This window comes from Amphiura filiformis, chromosome 15 (assembly GCF_039555335.1).
Source record: "Amphiura filiformis chromosome 15, Afil_fr2py, whole genome shotgun sequence".
Classification (NCBI taxonomy): domain Eukaryota; kingdom Metazoa; phylum Echinodermata; class Ophiuroidea; order Amphilepidida; family Amphiuridae; genus Amphiura; species Amphiura filiformis.
Window position 1 is genome coordinate 13,238,894 of NC_092642.1, and position 22,178 is coordinate 13,261,071.

At 34.8% G+C, this 22,178-nt stretch overlaps 1 protein-coding gene across 1 annotated transcript in view; it reads right to left on the reverse strand.

Moving 5' to 3' along the window:
* Positions 1 to 3,279: 3,279 nt before the first annotated feature.
* The window catches only part of LOC140171274 (G-protein coupled receptor 54-like), a 195,125-nt gene continuing 176,226 nt past the window's right edge, over positions 3,280 to 22,178 (reverse strand). The window contains exons 2-3 of the mRNA XM_072194504.1: positions 8,825 to 8,960; positions 3,280 to 3,959 (exon numbers count right to left, since the gene is read on the reverse strand). Coding sequence (XP_072050605.1) covers positions 3,298 to 3,959; positions 8,825 to 8,960 — 798 coding nt within the window. The 3' untranslated portion in view covers positions 3,280 to 3,297. The remainder of the gene's footprint in view (positions 3,960 to 8,824; positions 8,961 to 22,178) is intronic.

The window sequence follows — 22,178 nt, forward strand, 5'->3', positions numbered from 1 at the left end:
CAATTACGTTACAGCTATATTTAAAGCTTACAAACGCCCACCATTTAATAAACATATTCATAAAGAGTTGCAAATAAAGATTGTGTATCTTACTCTTACTTTCATATGAACCTTTAAAAAGGCCATATTTTCAAGATGAAACGTTGCTGTACCTATAGGGGGCATAAAATCAAATACACACAATTCAAACATAATCGTCTTATTTTGTTTAACTATGAGAACATAAATAGAGGCGCAATTTGGTAAACATTATTTTCAAACACAATGGAACAGTCACATTAAAAAAATCACCGCCACGTTTAAGATGCGGAGCGATAGCTGTCTGCAATTTTTTAACTCTTGGTCAATTTCGAGGTTTAAGCGCAAGAAGACCCTATATAATTTTGAAACATTCTGCATTTTATAATATAGATAGACATGTGGCACCTGGAGGCCGTTGCAGACTCTTCTTGTTATAAACACACGAATGGAAAAATGTAACCGTACCAGACAAGTTGTAAGACGACTGTTACTTGTCTGACCGTCCAGTTGTGGGGATTGTGAGCTTTGTTGTAAGTAATTCATAAACCAAAAGGCACTCTTGTCTATGCATTCAGTAACAAAATTAACAAGTTGAAACGCCGGCAACAAGTTGTGAGCCGTAGCTAATGGACCACCGTTGAAGTTGATATGAAGTTAAGCGTCTTCATTATGTGTAGTATCCCAAAATGTTTGTTCCCAATTTTAAAAGCAGTTGTGATTAACCTTTTGAGGTTAAAATATGTGACCGTACAGCACGAATGAGCCGTAAATTCCCTAAATTGTATTCCGAGTTACAGTGTAAAATGTGTACGAAGGTCGTATTCATCGGTAACTGAAACTGGCACGACATCTATCTCATTTTGATAGTCAAACACCAATCAATAATCCTATTGTTGAAGTGGATAATAAGCTTCTACCTTAGATGGCTATAGAAATTTTGGTAGCTCTGGTCTTTATTTGCTTTGGCTAAATCCTGTTCAAGTGGTGGGTTACCAGGAATTGTATTTTGTATAGGTATGTATAACCAACAATTAACAATGAGAGAACTTTCTTAAACCTTGTTGACTTGGTGATGATTTGAAATGACCGCCAATTACGACTGTTTGATATTTATTGCCAGCAATGTGGAAAAAGAGACACATGTAGAAACGAAAAATATTACAATTTTGTTGAAGGAGCAAAGTTTAACAAACCATAACCCCGCTTCTGGATATCGGTTGAAGTCAAATGATATACCATTTTAAAGCTTATCATGTATATTTTCTAAACACGAAATAAAACAAAATTGACCGGGGGAGGAATTTACGGCTCATTTGCCGTGACCGGTCACATATGGTTTAAATATGATAGACTTAGAGTGGACATTGTAAATCAAGTATAAACTTTCATTGTCTAAAATGTCTCTTCTTATTATTTAAAAAAAGTATGAATCACGTTTCCCGACACTTGCTCGTATAAAAATACGCCTTTCAATTTTGAAAGAATTCCTTATGTAAGGGACCGTTCACAAACACTTGTTAAGGAGGCCTGATGCAAAAAGGGACCCTGAAAATGTTTGACCCTCCTAAGGGGGGGCTGAAAAAATGACCACAAATTTTCCTGGGAAAATTGAGTTTATATGCTTTTCTATGGTTTGACCCATAATTTTTATGTCAAAAAAAAGGGGGGGGGGCTGAAATTTTGAGATCTGTAAAGGCCCCCCTACAAGTGTTTGTGAACGGTCCCTAACCTCTCTCTCTCAATGACTAAAACAAACTTGTAGTATAGGCTTATGCGCCTTAAGATGCAACAGCGTACTCAATGCCCCAATAGGATAGCTTTTGAGAAGCGAGACTTTCCGCATTGGAATATTTTTTCTCAGTAGCATCAATGCTTCAAGCTATTTTCGAAGTCTCTTTATGGACTTGGCTATAAGCATCTCTCTATTATGGTTTATGTTGAACTTAATTTTACCATACATTCAAATATGCCCCATCTTCATTCAATTGAGAACACATTTATGAATCGTTAGGTGGATACTGTTATGTTCCGGAATTGTAAATCGTGACATTTTTAGGTTAAATAGCACCTGTGGTTCTATATATTCACAACTTTTCGCATTAAACCAATATTATATCATCTGCAAAATACAAAAATTAATGACCTGCATTTACCACTTTACACAAGAAAATGACATGGTTGTGGGTATAGAATGCGTTTTCACACCCACATTACTCCCATATTTCAGTACGACACGGACTTGCATGATCCCAATTATCACTAGATCTGGTTACAGATCTGGACCTAGCCGGGGCCGGAAATGCCAGTCTTAACTTAAAGTTTGACCTTTGACCGGCTATTATAGACATCTCACACCATTAATGGTGCATCACTGTAGCAGGGGCTTTATCCGTCTTCCATAGGCTGAGATACACCTACTTTTCTGTAATTTTAAACATTTTTTTGCAAATTTGACGTTTTGACCTCCTTAATGACCTTTGACCCCAATATAAAAAAACCTCATATACACCGAGAAAATGCATTGTTACAGTTTAAATTAAAAAATCTACTATGCTTAGTTATGGAGATAAAATTCTTGAAGTTATTTAGCTTAAAACCGGAAATGACGTCTAAATGACCTTTGACCAAAAAAATAAAAATACTGTGCATACATCAGGTAACACTAATGCATATATGAAGTTTATGTCACTCTGGTCTGGTTACGTTTTGAGATATAAAAAATGAACATATTTGATGATTTTTGGTTTTTGACCGGAAGCGACCCTTAATGACCTTTGACCCCAAAACTGTAGACACCCCAAAGACCCTAGTTGGTAGCAATGCATGTGTGCTAATGACAACACTCTGCTATGTAATTTGTAAATACAGTGATTTTTTTAAATATTTTTAGCTTTCAGACCGGAAATGACCCCCTTAATGACCTTTGACCCCTTATCTGTGAACACCCTATAGGCACCGACCAAAGTCAAGTCACATGACCTAAGCATGTCACCATCACATGTTATTTGTGGAAGAAGATACATTTTATAGTAAAAATCGCATTTTTGCCATTGTGAGCAGGTCAAAGGTCAAATGGAGTTCAATGTCATGTCACATGTGGGGACATAGTCAGTGTTGTTTGTGACCAAGTACGGTCAAAATCGGTCAAAGCATAACAGAGCTAGGGCGAAACGTGGCAAGTCACGCACGTGTTGCCAGAAGAAGAAAGATCCGATAGCATCACAAGACCTAGCCGGTGTCCCGGCTAGGTAATAACACCGTAATAGGGATAGTACTTCAAACATACTTCTCTACGTTTTGCGACGTAACTCTACTAGCTATAGTACAGCGTTTCGATCCATTACGATACTTGTGTCCATTTTGGTGCATATGTAGAAGCTCCATGGTGTAATGATTGTGTTCTGAATTATTTCTGGTTAATCTACTCGGGGTTGTAGTTCCACTAATAGGACGTCCCCTTTTCCATACAAATGAAGACACTAAAAGTGAACGATATCTGCGTCCGCTGAAAGCGTACACAAATGGATTCAGGGCTGAGTTGGAGTATGATAAGCATAAGCAAAACGATGTTACGTACCGATGAATTTCGATATTAAATAACGTTACAAGGTGCACAGTGTGAAGTGGGCCCCAGCACAACCCAAATAAGACAACAACTAGAAGAGTCATCCTGGTAACTTTCCATCTGCGCCTGCGCAGCGTGTTTACAGATGACGAGGCTAGTTGACGACGTCCACGCCAAACTCGTTCTAGTATTCGTCCGTAACAATAGAACATTACAGCAAATGGTAAAATATAGAACATAATAATGGCGTAAATCTCATAGAAGACAGGACCATTTTCTGTTCTGAAGCGTGGAGTACACATTCGAATATTTGTATATAAAGTTTCAACCAAGCTGTAGTAGATAGCTATAGGAATGTGTAGAAGAAACGAACCTGTAACACCAAAGAACAACAAAAAACCATATTATTATAACGGACTCACTGTGATATTTTAATTAATATTTTGAGACTTCATAAAATTATTTTTATAATTCCATTGTGCTTTACTACACCATTTTGGCATGACAATATGATTGTAAATACAACTAAACCCTCCTTTGGGGACACATCTTTTTCGCGATACCTCAAAAGGATTAAAATACATTGACCGATTATTACCTTTATCCATTCGTCTCTGTTAAAGAAACGGTTTGTCTCAGAGGAAAATTCTGATTACTTATTGTAACAGTAAAATGACAAATGCTAGGTGGTATGCATTTGATTACAAAGGCTATCCAAAACGTACGATTTCTTTTATTGCAATTTTGAGAAACTTTTGTTTTTGCCGGTTTTTTTACCCTTATGACCAATAAATAGACAAAAAAGTAAGAAGAAAACCACACCATCCAAAAACTAACATAAATCAATTATGTTTTGTGTAAATGGTAGCCAACAAATTTTGCCTTCTCCTATGTAAGAAAAAAGTTTTCAAATATCACAACATTCTTTGGGCCGCCTGACGAAAGTGCATGAGAGCCTTATATTGAGAGGAGCGTGAAAGCGAGAAGAGAACACTGGAGAGAGATATATACACAAATAGGCGGAAGACTGATTAAGATAGTGAGAGGAGAGAAAGCAAGCGGAGAATGAGCGAGAGCGAATGAGAAAACAATTATATGTCACAGAAATACTACTGCACTGCCAGAATAAGCAACATGAAGATTTTGTAATGTACACTTTCCATTTAATGTTTACTTGTGAAAACGAATTTCCCAAGGTGCAAGATTAAAATGAATGCATTCTGAATTGAGTTAATAAAATAAAAAGGAAAATGGGGCCTGGAGATATATAAAGAACACAAGAAGAAGAACAGAATAAAAATGTTACAAGAAACTGATAAAGAAATAAAAGAAAGAAAACAATAATCATGAAAGTCATTAATAATGAGACATTGAACTTAAATTGATCCTTGCATACCTGATAATGATACACCTATATTAAACTAAATACCCAGATGTGTCAAAAGATATTAAAAGACTGACAAGGGAGTTTTCAAATGCATTTCTAACGTTTTATCCGGATGTATATATTTTATTTAACACATAACACTATACAGCGAACGATGCGTTTTAAAGCATTTAGAATTTAATGATAATACATTATTCACAATGCAATTAGTACCTTTCTCAAACGCCGTTTACGGGTTTATGACTGGTTATCAGACTTTGCTACCTTTTTTGTAAGCTACCTGAGTTGTTTTACCGGAGCAGGTTAAGTGGTTAAAGCACTTAAAAACTAATATAGAGATATTAAACGGCCACAGAAAATACGCGCAGAATGCACTATAATGTAAAAGTAACTTTTAAACCATTATCCCCTTTCCCAAACAAACTCGGCGCTGTTGAAATGGGTTAAATCGTTTTAGACCGGTTGGAGAGCCCGCATCATTGATCCTTTGTGTTATATTATTTAGCTAACTTCTGCAAAATCTCTGTGAAATTATTAATTTACATTGAACGAAACATCTAATGTTACAATGTTGCATACCAAATCATTCATAAAGTACGAAATTTGTGAAAAATATGAAAAAGTTTAATATATGCTTCAATTGACCAGTAATATAACGAATGTTTCTTGCACAACATTATCTGGTTTAAATATATCAAAAGTACAGCATCGTGGGCTCACAACAGAGGGTATGTATTTTCCACTGGAGAAAATTAAAGTGAACTTTCTTGTCGTGACAGTTGCTGCTTCCAAGGATGTAGGGTTCCCGGGAACAAACCACTCAGAAGCGGTGAGTTTGTAAGAAATGGCAGAAAGTGGATGGGTATTTCGGTGGCTCTTCTCGCTTTTGCATTATGAAGTAATATACTGTAGTGTGTATATGTTATGGGTTTAATCACCGTGAGCAATGTGTGGATCAGTCAATACAGTACGACGACAACTTAGCTCACTTTCGGTAATTTTTACCGGCTTGACCTCTGATGTTACGTAACAAAATGATGAAAATAAGCCGGCACTGAAATACGGCTTTTTGGAAAACACTCACAAAATTGAATAAGCGAGTCATTTCTCTCTTAATTCCCCTATTGATGCCCATAGATAAGATTTGAAACATGAGTATAAAGCAAACAATAACTTATAAAAGTTGAATTATTGCGGAAAAATAATGTGGTGCGCGAAGTAGCTTAAAAATTCGAAATAACGCATGTCACGATCACTAAAATGGTTATATCAATAACTGTGAGCAAACGCGGCCAAAACGCTTTTCTGTAATGATAAATATTAACTAACTTCAGCTTGTATTAAATTTTCAACGAAAAATATTGCTGTAATAATCGAGTCGTAGGTTGAAAAGTTGCTTTCAATGAAGCCTCGTGTCGTAATCATGCGTGGCCATTGGTGAGCAGTGTCACCAGGAAAATTAAGCTAAAATTACCAGCCGGCCGTGTCCAATCCATATATCGATTATTAATTACCTAGTGAAGTTTATTTATTAATATCAAAACACTGCCTTTGTCTTACAAAATATTGAAGTCAATATAAAAAGGAATATCACTTTATTTCAATCAAGGATTGTTATTGAGTGAGACACTGACTGAGAAACAAGCTTGCAAAAAAGCCCGACTGTTTTGTAACAGATTGTGGTGATGGTGTAGTGGTTAATACTTTTGGTTCGAAACCTTACCTTAGCGTTTTGGAATCTGTTTTCCCTCTCTTGTCTTATTATGTGGGGGTCGGGGTGTAGGCCCATCATTTATAATTGTTTTGAAATATCAATGCAATACGTCTTTTACCACTGTCTTCCCTGATATTTTTTTCTTGATGCGTTTATCAAATCATGATATAGATTCAGCCATAAATGCACGAATGATTTTTTCAAATCTGATTTTTTGGCATATTTGTCATTTTTACGCATGTCCCAACTTAAACCACTTGCTTAACCTAATTGGAATCAGTCAGATTTGAGTGCCTCTTTGATGTCTTATTAAGGCAGTTAATCCCCCGTGGCACAGCTGCAGTATTCAACGGTGCTTTCTTTTTCTCTCATTTTACCTCATTATTTCTGATTCAAATAACCAGAAACTTCATGGCAATTGTATACTATTATTATAAATATTTTCATAATTTTGACCAAGAATAATAAACTGAAATTGGACCAAAATCGTATATTGTGTTTTTAAAGAAAATATAAAACCTAGGATTAAGAAAAACATAAAACCGAGTTAAACTCAAAAAATCAAAATTACGAGCATCCTACCGGGGTTCGAACCAGTAGTGAATAGATTGTGCGTCCAAATATTTACCGTTAAGCCATACGAGTGGTTCGGTCGTTTGGTTTTAAAAGAAATCTTATTCTCACTCAGTGGCTCACTCGTGTATACATCATCCAAATAATGTAATACCAACATTTATGCTGACTTTAAAATTGTTTAAACGTTGTGAGCGTTTTTTCAAGGTAGATAACCATCAATGGACAATTAGCAACACACCGCGTGACAGAGTTACTCTAAAGCCAATATTTCAACATCTTCAATAAACGACTAGGCATATAGAGCTATCAAATTTCATGATTCTTTTAGGCAAGCTAACTTTAGTTATTATCTAACATGATACCCGTTTTTGACGCTCGCGCTTTTTCTTGCTTAATGATATGAACGTTTTTTTGATTATGACACGATTTTTTTCTCATTTTTCCTGCTACTTTGGGTATGTTCAAGCTTCGTTATTTCCCATATAATCAAACTTTTACACTTTATTTGTTGCTTTACACGAATGTTCAATATCTTATCCGTGGTACATAATTTAAGCAGAAAACGACACGTTTCTTGCATTTCTGGAGCTATTTTGCTAAAACGAGTTTGCAGGCTAAATTTTCAACATTGTGTTACGTAACCCGTGCTCACCAACCCGTAATAATTTTGTACCGAACAAAAAAGGTCACGAAGTTGCCGTCGTGCTGATTATAATTCGATAATTTTCATCAACGTACTCAAGAACACTAATTTGTTAGGGTATTGATGTCATGTCTTATAATCCTGTTGCGTTAAATTGAGTTGGTCCGAAGAAGCCATTGGATGGGTGACTGAATATATCTTTTTATCGTCAGACACACATTTTGTTATTGCATATCACAATAGTATATTTATTTCTCTGCATAGTGGCATCGTCTTGTGTCAGCGTCTTGGGTTCCGGGAACGCCGATGAGTTTAGTCGGCGATATTTTGCACTAAATCTTAAACACACGTTGATGTATAAATCCAGCCAGGAAGCTGCCATTAAAAGTTCAAACTTCCCTTCTTGAGTTTACAATGTTTGAGTGAATTATTCATTCCAGTCAGCTACTCAATTACTTAAGTCTTTAATTTAGAATTACAAACTGGTATTAGCAGTTTTCAATTAATTTATTTTTAGTTTCCGATACAACCACGTACTTCATCCGCCTTGAACATCTTCAGTTTAAATTCTATTGGAAACACTATATTTTCGAAATTGATGTTTTACGAGAAACTCGTCATACTACTGTTAATTTCGTTACCTTACAAGGTCAATATCTTTAAAAAAAAGGCAAATGTAAAAAAATAAAAATAAAACCGTTCCTAGAATGGAACTCAATACTAAGAAATAAACCAAAAACATTTTTTGGAAAGTGTATTTTTGTATTATGAGGTGTCAAAAATAGCAAAAAATCACCTGTTTGAGATTTTCTCCATATTGTTTGTTCGTGGGTCAAATATGAATCACTCATCTCTAACGAGCATAGTTAAAATTAAACTTAAATTATTATTTAACGAACTACTCACTACATCACTTACCTAGCCATATAAATAAATTAATTATCATCGTTCTCCATACTGTTCTTGTGTGTAATGATTGCATAGGGTGGAGTATTACTCGATATCTGTCGACTGTCATAGCCATGAGTGTAGCACACGATGCTTGGACGGACACCTATAAAGATATAAGCAATCAATCAATCAATCAATTAATAATCCATCAAATGTATCGAACGATCAGTCGATCGATATCTGCTATTTTTCAAATTATGCAAATTAGATAGCGGATACCCCAAATTCGGTAAGCACATTTGAATCCCCTTTTCACACGTTACTTTTACACACATTTTTTCATTGGATATTTTCAAACTCTACCGACATGTATCTGGTTTTGTCGAAAAGTAAATAAATGTCATCCACAATTGACTTCCTTATGAATAGGGTGCGGTATTATTGATTTTAATATTTTGACCTAAAACCAAAGTTCTAGTGTGTAATGATTGCATAGGGTGGAGTATTACTCGATAGCTGTCGACTGTCATGGCCATGAGTGTAGCACACGATGCTTGGACGGACACCTATAATAAAGATATAATCAATTAATCAATCAATTCTTTATGCCTAAAATATCGGCAGCCCACGTTACTCTGGGGAAAATTTCAAAATGCGAATTAATTTCCCCCAATTTTATCCATTTGATTGTCAAAGATAAAGATTTTAATTGCTTTTTCCTTTTTATCATGCAATTTTTATCACCTGTTTCATGTATATATCCCACAGAGCACGGCTAAATACGGAAAGTAAGATATTTGACGGTGCAGCATGTGGTGATCTACTACATCGCAAAATCACATTTCTATCATTGCAATTGACAAACAAATTTGTACCCGTATAAATGTCTAGACTTGTTTCTCCTCTTATCCAGAATTTTTGATTTTTTTTTCGAGCGACAGCATTCATTCATAATAAATACTGTACTTTCACACATCGACCTATCGCAGGTTTCCGTGGCACAGTAGTTAGAGCGCAAGACTATTGATCCGGGCTTCTGATTTTGTGGACAAGTTCAAAACCGGTGATCATCTGAGTTTTTCCACGTTTTATCAAACAATTTATTGTTATGAATCAACGAATTTTAAACATCCACAGGTATATTGTGATATTATTTTTTATCACTTCAAGATGTTCATGCACGGATATGTCCTGTTTATTTATACATGTATTAGTCCAGGCCTGTATTAGACATTAATATTTACATGTAGAGGGTTAAAAGCCAGAAAGTGAGTTACGGTTATCTGGTGCTCAACCATCAATGTGTTGTTGTCAATTGCATGTTCTTAGTGCACATCATTCAATTATAAAGTACAAAGTGTATATTCATTATATAGGTCTAATACAGGGTGTCCCAGAAAAAATTACCGGGCAAATGAATTTGGACGTAAGTCGAAAACTAGACCTCAAAATCCAAAAATCTAAACATCAACGTGTAGCCCATCTTATTCTGCATCTTACTGGAATCGGTTGACTGATCGTGAAGAAATGAGCGATTGTATAACGCATGTGTCAATTCACTTCATTCCAAGTTTGAAAGAAAGCTCATTCAACACAATGTGCACTAGTGGTTAAACTGTCAATGTCCTTCATATTTTGTTCTGTGAAATCCTTTTCGTTCCTTTTAAACAACCTGTTTCTTGCAAAACATTCAATTTTGTTCAAATTTGAAAACCTGCATGATATTGAAAATGAAAGCTTGCATGTAAGATGATGCTCAGTATTTGTAAATATCTTTTTTCGTTAATGTTGATATAATGTTGCATAAAGAATTGCTACATAAAGAATTGCAGCTGGCTTAAACATTTCTCACACACATTAATGTTTTCGGAATATTTCCAAGAAATTGTAATGCAAAGTTTAAATCTTTTAAAACTTTAACATTGATGTTGCGTGGTATCAAAAATCACACGTAAACCTGTAAGCACTTCATCATTGTCATTCTTGGCTCAAATGTTCTTTGTAAAGTATATTTGTACAACCTAAAGAAAAAGTTGGAGAGCTTCCAATTGCAGAAATCAAAATTTTTTCGGACAAACTGTTATTCATCTGTAGTGAAAACATGAATGACATAGCACCGTCTGATTTTAATGGATAATGTGAACTAAATTTAATGAGATACACAAACTTTAGGAAGCGGTGAGCGAGTATGAAAAAAGCGCCTGTTGATCAAACTTGGAATGAACTGCATTGATGCACGCATTATGCAATCGTTCATTGCTTCGGAACCAGTCAACCGAATCAAATAAAGTTTTTGTATGTGATGCGCAACAAAATAGGCTACGCGCTACATTTTGAATTTTTTGATTCTTATGTCTATTTCTCGACTTACGTTCAATTTTATTCACTCGGTAATTGTTTATGGGACACCCTGTAGAATGAACGCTTATTATTTTTTGTTCGTTTTATTTATCAGGTTTGTTTGACTTCTTAATGCATGAAAGCTACTAAAGTATTTAAATTTCAAATTTAATTGCAAAAAACAAAAATATTATCCATTAGGTAACGACTTTTTCTATATAAGTCTAATTTACTCATGACTGATCTATACTTGTCAAAACATCACATAACACATAATTCATATTTTATTTTTAACATTGATATTATTATAGGTTGAATGAATCTTACTTCCTATGTTACATAAGCGAACTATTTCCTCCAACCCATTACTGGTGTAGTGCTGAAATATTCAGTATACATGTTTTTGACATGTATAGTGATGAAAGGTAAAAGTAGATTTTTATATTACGCATACATAATGAATAACATGCGTATGTCACCGCTGTCAATACATTTGCACCGTGTATAAGAGGAAAACATGGTATCGCCTATGAAAACCCCAGGTTTAATAGTTATTGTCTACATGTGCACACATTAAGTTATTATTATTATTACTTAAGTAATAATGTATGTGGGCGAAGAATTAGAGAAAGGGAAACTGAAAAAAAAGAAGAAATAATAATTTAAAAAAAAATGAAAATCAACAAAATAAGACTACACGACACAGAAGTTATAAAAACGTATTACGAGGAATAATAGAGAGTTGCCGAAATAAAATGTTCCTTCAACACTCACGGCAACTTCCCATACATCGAATTTCTTGCTTAAATTTACTTCAACGCGAATGTCTGATTGGTTACTGGCCCAACAGCGTCTTGACGCTTAAACTTGGGACATGTGTATCAATCAATGGGCGATCAAAAGAAAGGCATGTGTAAGCGACTATATCCTTTTCTTTGGTCGAGCGGGTTGTTGGTCACACTTCCATACAAAAAACTCTAGTTGAGGCGCTTCGTTTGAATAAAGGGCTATTTACGTAAGTAAAAATTAGATAGCTGATACCCTAAATTCGGTAATCACATTGGAAAAATCCCCTTTTCACACGTTACCTAAAACGAAAGATCTACGAAAAACAACTAACTTCATTATTGTCTAAATTACAGCATTTCGACTTTGTGTTCCAGATAAATAGTCTACCACATATAGAACATGATCAAAGGGCTACTCAAGGACACCATCTCTTACCAATATTTAAAGCGCATATAATTTGATTGAATGTTGCTGAGTTATTACTTTTTAATAGTTGGGACGCCCTAACATGTATGCGCAAGTAAATTGACGTTTACAATGTCCCTTACATTTGAAAGCTAATATGCAATACACGGCCACATTCCTTTGTAAATGTTACTTCTGTATACTTCTGTAATAGCACAGTGGAATTGTTTGTGGAAATTTTGGGTACTTTTGGGTGCTCTTGATGGTGTCATGTTCAATGGTATGGTATTACCAATGTAACCTCCTGTTATGGTAATATTTTTGCAAAAATATTTTAGGTGAGAAAAAAGGTATATCTTCATCTTCTATAAAAGGTCAAAATTGACGGTCGGCTTTCATCCCAGCTACATATACTCTAAGTACATATCATTAATTATAAATAAAAACTGTTAAATATATAAATATAATTTTTTATTAATTTGCCATAAAGTGTATATTCTATTGCGAATTTCAAAAATCAAAATTATTTGATATCAGAAGGACATTCTTCGTCTTCAGAATACAATATGTCTGATATGTTCTCAGGTCCCACAAAAAAATACTATATAAACGTTGCTATCCGATTCCTTAACAGTATTATAATATTTCTAAATAATAATTATGTTAACGTTTCGGTGGTTTTTAATATTACATAGGGAAATGCTGGGACATCGACAAAAGCATAAGTTATACTAAGCATGATGGACCTTGAATTACTTAGCTGGACCGAAACATTTCCCAATAAATATCCAGGGATACAGTATGAATTATTATTAAATGCATATTACACTATGATATATAAACCTTTCGGAACTTTATTGTACTGTTATCCCAGCACCCATCCCGGCAGGTTTCAAAAACATCAAGCCCGCAAGCCCGGAAGGGCATGAAAGCATAATTATACTCTCCTATCATAGACTGTACATGTAGAGATGGTATCTGAACTTGATTGTACTGGAATCTTTTTGCCTGCTCGCTTGCCCTTGCAAATTTATTAAGTTATGCTATTCTCGCATAACAGATTCTCAAATGACGCCTATTCTTATCAGCAATTAGCTGTATGTCCCATTTTCTCCAAATTGGGACAAGATAACACCATTGCTACTAAACATACAGCTAGCAACATAAGACAGTGTCGTCATACGTACGTCACGACAGGTGTACACTACGCATATAGACAGTGGTACACTACATAATCTAGGGATACCTTGGAATTTAGTCATGTAGAGGGTTTATTTTACAGCTTGGCTATTGATGATACCATCCGGTAATATCAATTTCATCATCAAATGACATTAGTCTACCTAGGCACCTTAGCCACTTACGTTTCAGATATTAAATAACTCTCTATAAATGTGTACATCCATATCAAAAGGATGCACTTGTCGGATGCTACATGTGTCTCTTTTCACATAATAGCTAGGAATACAGAACAGACTCAATTCAAGTGGAGGTCACTTCAAATCATCCCCAAGTGACATGGTTAAGGAATGTTCTCTGTATTCCTAAACCATGTGACTTGGGGATGATTTGAAGTGACCTCCACTTGAAATGAGTCTGGTATTTATTCCTCGCTATTATATGAAATGAGACACATGTAGCAGCCGACAAGTGCATCCTTTTGATATGGATGTACACAAATATGAAACAAATTTTGAATAACTATCTAATGTTTTTTGGATAAAACATATTTGGCGCTGTCACGTATAAAGTATTTTTTTTACATTATGTAATAGAATAAGTAATAGAAAACTAGACTTCAAGTAATATTATTATTCTATCATTTATTTAATACAAATTCCTACTATTGTTCTAGAACTAAAACTGATTTACAAGATATGGTTCAATTGGTTATTGTATTTTAACAGACCTCATTTTAACAAGGCGTCATTATCTTCTAACCGAATCGGTTCAATCAAATGTAATTTCATTTGGGAACTAACACCTCCTGTGTGATAACAATCTTATATACACACTTTAAAAAATTAAGTTCCCTTCCTATTTATCCTTTTATCTCCAAAACCTATTATTCGATTGAAATGGGTCTTGGTACACATCATCAAGCAGATCATACCAACACGGACTGAAAAGTGTGAATCCCAAAAAGTGCTTTTATTTATGAGCGAGCTCATATCGAAGGATTAAAAGTTACAACGACTTACGTCTTTTGATTTAGGTTGAACAGGCATTTGGCAGTATGATTTCCACTGCCCGATTCTGTATTGCCGTGTATAAAGTAATGTTATCCTCATCATGCATGCACTAATTCTGGGTGGTAAGTATTTTATGGGTCGGTACCCTTTGTGACCCTACTTCTCATATGATTTGCTTTGCCAGCGAATTTCCCCGATCTGAACCCTATCGAGCATCTGTGGGATTAGCTAAAGTAATTGATTAGCGTACCGATCTTACGTCATCTAATAAAATAAGCGTGGGATGCTATTCCATATCAGCCAGTCATAGTAGTACGCTTCATTAACACTGTGAAATTAATGTCTCTCATGTCCCTCTCCTTCCCATAATTGTTTCAATTTCTTTCTCTTATTTGCTTTCTCTTTATTTGTTTCTCTTCATTTCTTTCTATTTCTCTTTCACTCGATCCCGGCCCACTCTGACTCTCCATCTCTGCTCACCTCTCGTCACCCCTCCTCCTTCTCCCCTCACTTTTATTCAATTTATTTACATGAAGCGCCAAAAGTCAGGTGTGTGATGAAGTAGTGCACATCGACAGCATAAGTCTGCTCTATAGGCTTGAAAACCTTGAGGATACGTGAGAACAAGCCACCTGTCAGCTAAAGTGTTAATGTTGTTGGGTCAATTACAAATTTAATGGCGTAACCTTTTTTTTATTCGAAACAATGTACCACTTTTGTGAATAGCCTGTCTGTAAATCAATTCGGCACAAAGGAACAGACGCTCCATGTTTAAATTATAACCTCCTTGATCGTGGGGAAAACACACGCTAATCCATTAAACTCAGTGCATGAAAGCACATTTTGGGGTCAATGTTACATGTATGCGCAGCTTGATAATGTGTACCAAGACCCATTGCAATTTAATTATTAGTTTTAAAGATAGAGAGGGGTTTAAAAAGTGATAACGTATTTTGTAATATTGTCAGTTATAGTAATTTAGAACAGAATAATAGATTTGTTTGAGAAATACTCTACCGTAATGTTGTGAAAGTAATAAGAAACCCGAGGATGTTTGTTTAATTTTACTAAAAACATATTTTACAAAAGCTTGTTTTTAATGTAAGATTTACATTTAGGATAGAATTCAATTTCAATGATTCCTAGTATCAAAATAAAAACTTAGTTTCTAGTTTGTCAATTCGTATCATGTTGGTCATTGTTCTTTTAATATAGACTTTCTTTTACACCTCGTTCTTCGTTAATTGGACATTATATTGGTTTTCCTGTACCAACAAACCTGGCAAGCCAAATGAGACATGAGTGTGATATGATTTCCTTACAACATGAAGACCCTACTCAAATATTATTTCCACACTCAAGGCTTTAAAGTGTTAAGCAATGCGCATGGATGAAAACTATGCGATATAGTGTTGTCATTTCTTATGATGTTTTCTCTATCTAATTTCTCTATCTAATTTAGAGGAGCTTACGCACTAAATATACACACCAACATGCAGACATTATAAAATATAAACGACAGTTATTATAAGTCTTTCTTCATACTTCATAAAACCTATTAATTAAATGATGCAGTTCTAATAGTCAAACATGCACTCAAAACAACTCCACACACACTGCTCCCCATCACCAGTACTAAAATCCATAACTATATCCCTATGTGACTTTGGAGGTATTCAGTGTTGTACATTAGCAGTTATGATGCCTTCCGCTAGGAATGCGACGAACATCATCCGAACCTAATACCTAAAGATTTCAATCTTCCGGTAGTATTCCGAAGGTCGCAGGTTCGATTACGTCTAGATGCACTGTTCTAGTTCAACGTTTATGTGCGCTGGCTGCTCTGGGTAAAACATTAATTCTGTTCGCCTTTGTCTTTTGTAAATGAAGTAAACATTGACCGTTTACAGATTATTTATACAATAGGAAACAATTTGTATATTACAGTTATCCAGTTATATGAGCATTTAATGTGGTGTATCTCAGGGGACGAGTTTAGGCCCATTACTATTCATATTGTATGTTAATGATTTCATAAATACTACTTTCTGTTCTATAATTTGTTTTGCTTGTAGACGACACTACTATTATCTATTCACATCCAGATATTATATCGCCTAATCTTAATTGAATTTGCGAGTGATCGTCATTATCAAAGGCCCATTACACAGTGTCATCGCCCCGATATCTTCATGGTAGAAATCGCCATGGTAGGTTGAATCCACAGCCACGCATGGCCATTTTATCCCGACGCAGTAGCCAAGTGACCTGGCTAAGGCTACTGACAATAGTCGGGGTAATTGATTTCTCGCTGTTTGAGTAAGCTTGTATACGACATTACGGTCAATTGTCATACTGCCTCCACTGGAGTAGTGAGTGCAGCTATAGCCTGCGCGCTGTAGTCCATACAGGACCAACGCAATATAAAATTAGAAATTTTGTCAGATTTTGAGTTCAATACGCACGGCCTTTTCTCAAGACGCAAACTAACGACTATCATATCTGTTCAACATGTATTTTCAAGTGTATGAGACCAGATCTGGTTTCTTGAGACGAAATCATTTACGGGAGATATTCATCATTTTCCACCCCGGTATCCGAAGATTTTCGTCTGATATCAAAATCGTGCATAGCAATTCACGTGTATCGATCCCGGTATTTATTTTAGTATCTCTGCTGCACCAAATAATTATTAGCCAGGCGATATCGGTGTGCATTACATCATCGTCAGAAATCCATTTCATGCGTTCGCCCACGTGTTCAGTAGAATGAATATTTCAGTACTACAGGTACAAAGTTAAGCCAGTACGCGATGTCGACTTTGCACATGCTTGAGTAATCATATTAAATTCATACAATTTTTGTTTAATTTATTTGAGCTCATATTTGAGATCATACTTTGTGATATACATTGCAGTATCCACATCGGAAATGACAAAAGAAATTAACGGCATATCAAAACGTGTGATTACATTTCAATTTTATCGTTATTGCACGATTTAATATGAGTGGTTATTATTATTAATGTGGTTTGACATGTACCGACAAAGCCTGATAAAGGCCAATTATATGTTTACGTCAGACTTACAATTAAATATTAAATCCATACAATTTTTGTTTAACTTATTTGGGCTACAGATCATACTTCGTGGTATACATTGCAGTATCAACATTGAAAATGGTAAAAGAAATTAACGGCGTATCTAAACTCGTGATTACATTTCAATTTTATCGTTATTGCACGATTTGATATGAGTGGTTATTATTATTAATATGGTTTGACACGTACCGACAAAGCCTGATAAAGACCAATAATCTGTTTACGTCAGACTTACGATTAAATGTGTAGCACATAGTTTTGGTATACAGGGCGTACCAAAAACATATGCCATCTAAAATAGTATTAGGCAAACATGTCACTTATTCATTGTATTGAATTTTACTTGACCGTCAAGGTTTTTTTAAGCTACCACATAAGCTTTGTGTTAATAAATCGGAGCTCTACAATGGAATATATGGCCAATTGTGCAAAGTAGTCCTAAAACAGCTTGGGACACTTTCGTATCTTTGTGTAGCGAAAGTGACTGAATTGAGTTGAATCATGAACCATCTGGTCGGTGATCTTATGATGGGTAATTTTAAACAATGGGGCATTTGAAGTGGTATTTAAATTGATCAATTTGATATTAATATCATATTATTTATTTACTAATATCAATTAAGTAAAAAAAACTTTGTCTTTGTTCTGAAATCTTTGACGATAAGCATGAAAGTTAATTTTACGTGGTATAAACTTGATATGTGCGAACATGGCGAAAAGTGGCCCAACTCGGGCGATAAATTGAATTCCCTCATATCGTTTGAACGTGAATTATAGTAAAAAAACCAAGTAAAGTATTTCTGTTAGCCAAGATATTACTGATTCTATTGCATGTCATATTTACGAAGAGCAAAAATGCAATTGCTAATCATGAAAGTCAATTTTACGCGCTGTAAGCTTGATATTCGCGATAATGACAAAAGTGGCCCAACTCGTTTTTTTGGACAATTTATATAGTTAATTGAGCATATCTTTTGAGCCCGAACTATAGTAAAGGAACCAAGTAAAGTGTCTTTGTTAGCCAAGATGTTACTGATTCCACTGCGCACGGTTGTTTGAGGTGGTCACTTATTAATATTTCTAACAAAAACATTTTTATATGTTCAATTCTAGACCTGGACAATACTAACAACTATCACACTAATACACATATATTTTAAAGCTATTTTTAAGATTTTCGTTTCTATATGTCAAATTATTCATCGTTTTTCTGCTTTTTTGTGGTAATTTTTATTCTATAGACTGTACATTTGTGTACACATTGAGGGCGCTATTTATATATATTTTAAATCCAAATTAGCCAAATAATATGACTTATTCCTTCCATTTCACGATAAAATGTTTTTTTTTGAAAATTGCCTTGCCATTTGTTAGTATTTTCTCTGATGTTCGAATACCATTATACAAGTGTCTACCCCTTGTAAAGATGCAAACAAGCTTTAAGATAAATAGCGCCATCAACATTTCTTAAAAATGACAGTTTTACATTACATCAAACAACCGTGTGCGTATAGCATTACTGCCGTAATTTCTTCTGTTATTTGTTTCTAAATTGCGAATTTGCATATGCATAATTGTTATTGCTACAGTCTGTATAACAATGATACTCTTATAAAAGATAACGAACATGCATGCATGGTCATCAGATAGGAAGAGTCAATGCCGCAAATCAATTGTTCTATTATACGTACATAATCATTTAACCATCAGGTAACTGTGACAGGGACTGAAATTTAGTTACCATACGAGTACATGTCTCCATTTGGGGATCAACATGCAATCTAACTGATTACAAATCTCTTACCTGGGTTAATACAGTCCAATGCCAAAGAAATTACATAAACTTTGTCATTTTCATTCATTACTTTCAAATAATATGGTCGCAAAATCTGTAAACTATGTAGTACTGTAAATAAAAATATTAACATTCTCAATGAAGAGCAGTACCACTTTTATACTGCACATATGCATATCGTGTATTAATGTTCTATTTAGGGACCGTTCATTATTTCTACCGGAGGGGGGGCCGGGAGCAGACAGAAAGTCACTGCCGAAAACTATATGACCCCCCTTCTCCGATAATAAAAACCATATGACCCCCCTCCGAGCTACATGAAAATCATATGACCCCCCCCCCCCCCCAACCTGACGTATGCACACACGCAATGATGCGCAATATATATGGTCGAATCCAACGAAAAGTGTACACGGCATGTCCAGGGCCATAACTTAAAAGTATTAATCAATTGGCATTCGTTTTTGTATTGTGTTTATTCGCCGTGATCATACGCTTCGCGCCATATATAATAAGACCCCTTCTGTGAAAAACTTAGACACAGAGACCCCAAAACATGCTATTTTTACCCATTTTTTCAAAATATTTCTTAAAGTATTTTTAAAAACATCTAAATCAGTTATGAAAAGAAGTCATTGGATTGAATCTAAATTGATTTCCTGAAAGGTGTATATTCAAAGATTGCCTGTTCAATTTTTCACATATTTGTACATAATTATGAATTTTTTGTGATAATTTTTTGAGTGGTATTTTTTTACATTACCTACGAATACAATTTTTCATAGCACTAGATATATCTTTAAAAATGGAAATCACTAATAAATGCGCAATTGATACAAGCTTTGATATGTCCAATACTGAAATGCATTGCATTCGGACATCTTTATTATTGTGTTTAGCTGCCAGAAATTCTAAATGGCACAAAGGTAGGTTTGGTAAAAATATGCATTACCTCCGAATACATGTTAAAAGCTGTGCCATTTCCACAAAGTGAGAGAATAGTAAACAATAGTTAAGCAATAGGTGCAGGGTAATACACTCTTTATTTCTACCAAGTTTCAATAACCTGCGTTTAAATATTTCTGAGATGTCAACAATAAAAGCAAGTATTCGTAGGTAAATTTCGGTAACCGAATGTTACCTACGAATACACTTTGACATCATGACAGTATTGTGAAACACCGCCATTCATGCCAATGCCCATATTGGTACATAACGAAGGCCTGTATGTTTGCTATCAAATCATATGTCAATGAAAGTTGCGAATTCACATACATGCCCACCATGCAAAACTGAATACGGCTTAATTGGTGAAAAATATGTACTCAAATAGATGACGGTCTGCTCATTTGAAAGAAAAATCAGATTCAAAGAAGATTAGAAGGGGATAAATACTTGGATTTGTCAACTGTCATGTGTGCTTCCTTTTAAATGTTTACCGACCTTCTGGTTTCTTAGTAATTTGTGTCCAAATTGATTTATTCGAAGGTAACTTTTGACGTTTTCGCTAAGGTTACCTACGAATACCATGGAAAAACGACTGTTCTCATTGTCTCATGATCTAGACAACACATTGATGGACCCTGGTATAAAGCTAATTGTAGTTGCCCTCAAACGAAAGGCTACAAGACGTAACTGACTCCAAGATGGACTTGACAAGTCTGCAATAACGGTTTTAAGCGATTTGTGTGCAATTAAGCAAATTAAAGTCACTTTAGTGCCTTTGTTTCTTACTTCAATCCTCTTTCAACCGTTGTGAACCGACATTATTAATACATGATAGGGTCTAAAGTATCAATAAACGCACATAAAGAAAATAATACATTCAAAGTGCTTTATAAAATGAAGTTTTGATTGCGATATCCACCAAAAGTCTAATTCTTACCTACAAATACTGAAATGTTACTTACGAATACAGCATAATACATGACATGTGTAATGAAGTGTCCCTACCAATGGAAATTAATTGTCAAAAACTTTAAGCGGTACCCCAGGACACTATTATTACCCATATACGGATTCATTCAACAATTATTTATTATTTATTTGCTGATTAACTACTTGTATATCAAAATGAAGTGGTCAAAATCTTGCTAAAAGCATCAAAAAATTTTTGATCTAAGGTAATAGCATTTATTCATTTGGACGTACCATCTGAAGAGATCTAAAACTACCATTTTATTAATTCATTACCATAATAGCAAAATTTAAACCTATAAACTCAATATAGATATGGTTAAATCGCTCATGTTACCTACGAATACCCAGGTTTCTTCACCTTTTCATTGTATAAAGCGTTATGTGTATGCGTATAATTCCTAATATTCTTGAAAACATATATCATACTCGTTCTTATACAATGTGTAAATTGATTCATACTCATTTGATAAATAAAATACAGAAACTGACCTAAACTTCATTTTCAAAAATAAACTAGCATAAATTGACTAAGATCATATTGATCGCGTTATAAAAATAAAAACAAATATTTTCTGGTTGAGTTAGCATTTTCCTGACACCCTGTGGTCTACATTACACGAAAAAAGCGTTAATGGGAATATTCCATTTGTTTTAGGTTGATTAGTATTGCGATAGTGAAAGCATCCTAGTGGTATTCGTAGGTAACATTGGGTTTTGATATCACATTTACTATCACACGTCCTGGATTTATTTTTCAAGATTAGTAATGGCACTTTTGGTTCCTATAAGGCCAATATGTCATCAATCAATGGGCAAAAGGAAAAAATTGTGGAGACATTA